The sequence below is a fragment of the Galeopterus variegatus genome, unplaced genomic scaffold (assembly GCF_000696425.1).
Source record: "Galeopterus variegatus unplaced genomic scaffold, G_variegatus-3.0.2 Scaffold5700, whole genome shotgun sequence".
Taxonomy (NCBI): Eukaryota; Metazoa; Chordata; class Mammalia; order Dermoptera; family Cynocephalidae; genus Galeopterus; species Galeopterus variegatus.
In genome coordinates this window covers 126,002-129,317 of record NW_007731811.1, presented here as the reverse complement: position 1 = coordinate 129,317, position 3,316 = coordinate 126,002, and the positions used below count along the sequence as shown (strand labels likewise).

At 49.6% G+C, this 3,316-nt stretch overlaps 1 protein-coding gene across 1 annotated transcript in view; it reads left to right on the top strand.

The window, feature by feature from the left end:
- Positions 1-245: 245 nt before the first annotated feature.
- LOC103605283 (receptor-interacting serine/threonine-protein kinase 4-like) overlaps positions 246-3,316 on the top strand; it is a 24,253-nt gene continuing 21,182 nt past the window's right edge. The window contains exon 1 of the mRNA XM_008589863.1: positions 246-455. Within this exon, the coding sequence (XP_008588085.1) occupies positions 246-455 (210 nt within the window). The remainder of the gene's footprint in view (positions 456-3,316) is intronic.

The window sequence follows — 3,316 nt, the reverse complement described above, 5'->3', positions numbered from 1 at the left end:
AAGGAGGAGTGTCTCTGAAAAGGGAGTGTTTGTGTAAGTAGACAATATTTGCTTGAGAAAGAGCTCAAAGTTGGGAGTCAGTGGGGGAGAGGGCTTCCCTTTTCTCCCCACCCCCCTGAGGTGACTCTGGAAATCCTTGCCATGAAATCATGCTCTCAATGCCTCTCCCAGATCACCTTTCCAGAATTAACGATTCTTCCCTGCAGTGAACAAGTTCTGTTCTTTTATAAAATAACACTCACAACATGCAGGGAATTCTCAAAAACAGCCCTGCAAGTTGTGGCAAGAGTCGCCGTTCTGGGGGAGGAGGCTGCCGGGCAGGATGGAGGCTGCACGCCGAGGAGCCGACGCCATCCTGTGGCTGCCACTGCCGGGCTCCACATCGCCTCCCTGTGGGCGTCCCAAGCCAACAACCTAGAGGCACCATCTTCTTTCTGGAGCCCCTGGAGTACGAGGTCAGCCACCAGGGCCAAGAGTTGCTTCGGGGGACCCTGAAGAGGACAAAGATGGAAATGACTGAGAGTTTAAAACCTCACAGAGCGACATGCACATCAGGAGAGATAAACAATCGTCACAATTAATCCATCACCTGGTGTGCGCCATATACACATTACCATCTCCTTGGATCCCCATGGCCATCCTGAAGCAGATACCACTATCCCCCCATTTCAGGGATGGGCAAACTCACCCACGGTCATGGTCTGGGACCCCATCCCAGGCAGGATGGCTGCACGCCCGGGATCCTCCACTCCTGTCTTCTCATTGATCTGCAGATTTGCTGCTCCCTACAGTAGGATGCCAAAGGCAGCTGCCAGCCCTTCCCAGGCCATAGGGCCCTTTGGCTGCCTTGCTGAGCCAAGCATGGAGTTACATGGCGCCCCCTGGAGAAGGGTACATTCTGAGGACCTGGAACTGGAGGGGTCACCTATTTAGATGTGCTGTCAAGGGGTCAGGTGTAAGAGGAAACTGGACTTTGGAATTCTTACAGAAAAGTTCCAGGAGAAGCCTGGGGTGAGGTGGGGTGAGGGGAGAGTAAGGAACAGGGAGGGGGAGGGGCAGGGGCTTGCAAATGGGGTTGACAGCCCCAGTTCCTCCACCCCACTGTCCCTCCCCTCCTCACCTGCCCTCCCCTCCTCTGACCTTCATGCCTTTGGGGCTCACTCCTGAAGACCAACAGGTCTGTGCCCCTACTCTGTGTCTGTGGCTGGGCCAGTACTTCCTGACCACATAGAGCACGTCGCCATCGCAGGCACTTCTCAGGGTTAATGTTCACATAATCCTGCGACTACCACCTCCCAAGTCCGAGATGTAAAATTTGTGCTTCATATTTTTCCTTAAATTGACATTTTTTTGACCCAAAATGTATTTAAAGTGAAACTTAAGTTACTTTTATAGTTGGAAAGGTCAGCTTTACCTGACCAGTGACTATTAACACATAATAGCAAGTGCTCTCCTGTAATCCTGGAGGGTCTAGAGCCCGCCTTCACAAGGAGGCGGTTTGTTTCCCTTTTATGCATTAGCAGGCTGCCTCTCAGAGAGGGTTAAGTGCAGGGAAGGCTGCAGAGGAGCAGGGATTCCAAGCCAGGTCCACGCAGCCCTGGCTGTAATCTTTGTCCCCTGTCCACTTGCAGCTGGGGCTGGCAATCTTGGTCTCCCTGGGCTCTGATTCCTGGGCCCAGGAGCACTGTACTGAGGCTGCAGCAGACACTTCATAAATATTTGTCGAGTGAAGCATACAGATGATTAAATAAATGAAATTGGAGTGTTTTATTACTTGACTGGTGTGGGCTGTTAGTCACCCACGGCTGCCGAGCTGCGTGCAGGCAAGACTGTAGAGTCTGGAGGGAGAAATGCACCTAGGGCTGAACCCCGGAAACAGGGACATGACTCATCTTCTATTCAATTCATCTTTTTCCCACCAAAATAATGACTATATTTACTTTCAAGTTATCTTCATATATTCAAAACCCCAATTATTTTTAAAATGTTAGTTTATATGTTAGCTAAATTTACTACAAACAAGCTTAAAACAACCATTTGCCACCCTAGCCTCATGGAACCCAATTTTAATTTCAAGATTACGCAGGAAGGGATGGGTCTGCATGGTCTTCTAGGAGGCCCCCAAGCTAGCAGTGTCATGAGAGCTTCAGAGAGAAGTCTGGATGGGGTCAGGGGAGGCAGTGGGGGACATGTGGCCCAATTACAGGCTGTGGAATAAGACCACCATGAGCCCGGTGCAAGAAGCGAACGAAGCTTCCAATACTAGGAGCAACCTCTCTTTCTTTTCAGGTGACTAACACAAACACAGTTAATGTCATTAAAATTCTCCCCCATCCTGTCCCCATTATTCATCTTACTTGGCCAAGAGTAAGCCTTCACTCACTGTGCAGTTGTACAGGAATGAGTGTTTTTGAGGTGTGGGAGTTTGAGATGACACTTCAACCTGTGACCCACATGTTTTTCCAAGGCTGGGTAATTTTTTTACCCTCAAAGTAGAAAAAATGTCTTTCTTTTTCAAGCCATCTGTAAAAAGACTCTGTTTTCCAGGAAAGGTCAAGGGAACCCCTGCCCCTGCCGCATTTAAAATGGCCTTTAGATTTGCTGTTAAGGCAATTACAAAAAAAAGTTTACTTCCAAAGGGGAAATCGGTATAAAAAAGAAAGACATGAATCTGAAAGGAATTATACTAAATGAAAAAAGCCAATTCCAAAAGATTATGTACTGTATGATTCTTGTATATAAACGTAACATTTTTGAAATTAACAGAGAGAGAGAGAAATAGAGGACAGATTAATGATCAGCAGGGCTTGGGGATGCGGTTATAAAAGGGTCACAGGAGTGGCGATGGAATGTTCTGTATCTTGACTCTGGTGGCTACACGAACCCATTCAGGTGATAACATAGTGTAGAACTTAACACAGGCAAGCGAGGACGAGGAGGCACGGGACATCTCAGTCAGGTCTGTGACTGTATGGCAGTCAATACCCTGGGTGATAGACATTTTTTTTTTTTTTTTGGCAAAGTTGTTTTGCAAGGCGATGGCCCTGGGGGAGACTGAGCAAAGTGAATTATTTCTTACAAATACAAGTGCCTCCACGATTATTTAAGAAAAAAAACACAGAAAAGCAGGCCAGCTGCCGCGCGCCTCGCAGTCCTTCTCACGCTCTGCGGACCCCGTGGGACGCAGTGACCGTGGGACGCAGCGACCGTCGGCCCCTCGACACCGACCCGGCGCCGTGGGGAGGGCGGCCGGGCGGGGGCGGGGCGTGAGCGGCGGAAGTGACGTGACAGGCGGGGCGGGGCGGGGCGAGGCGGG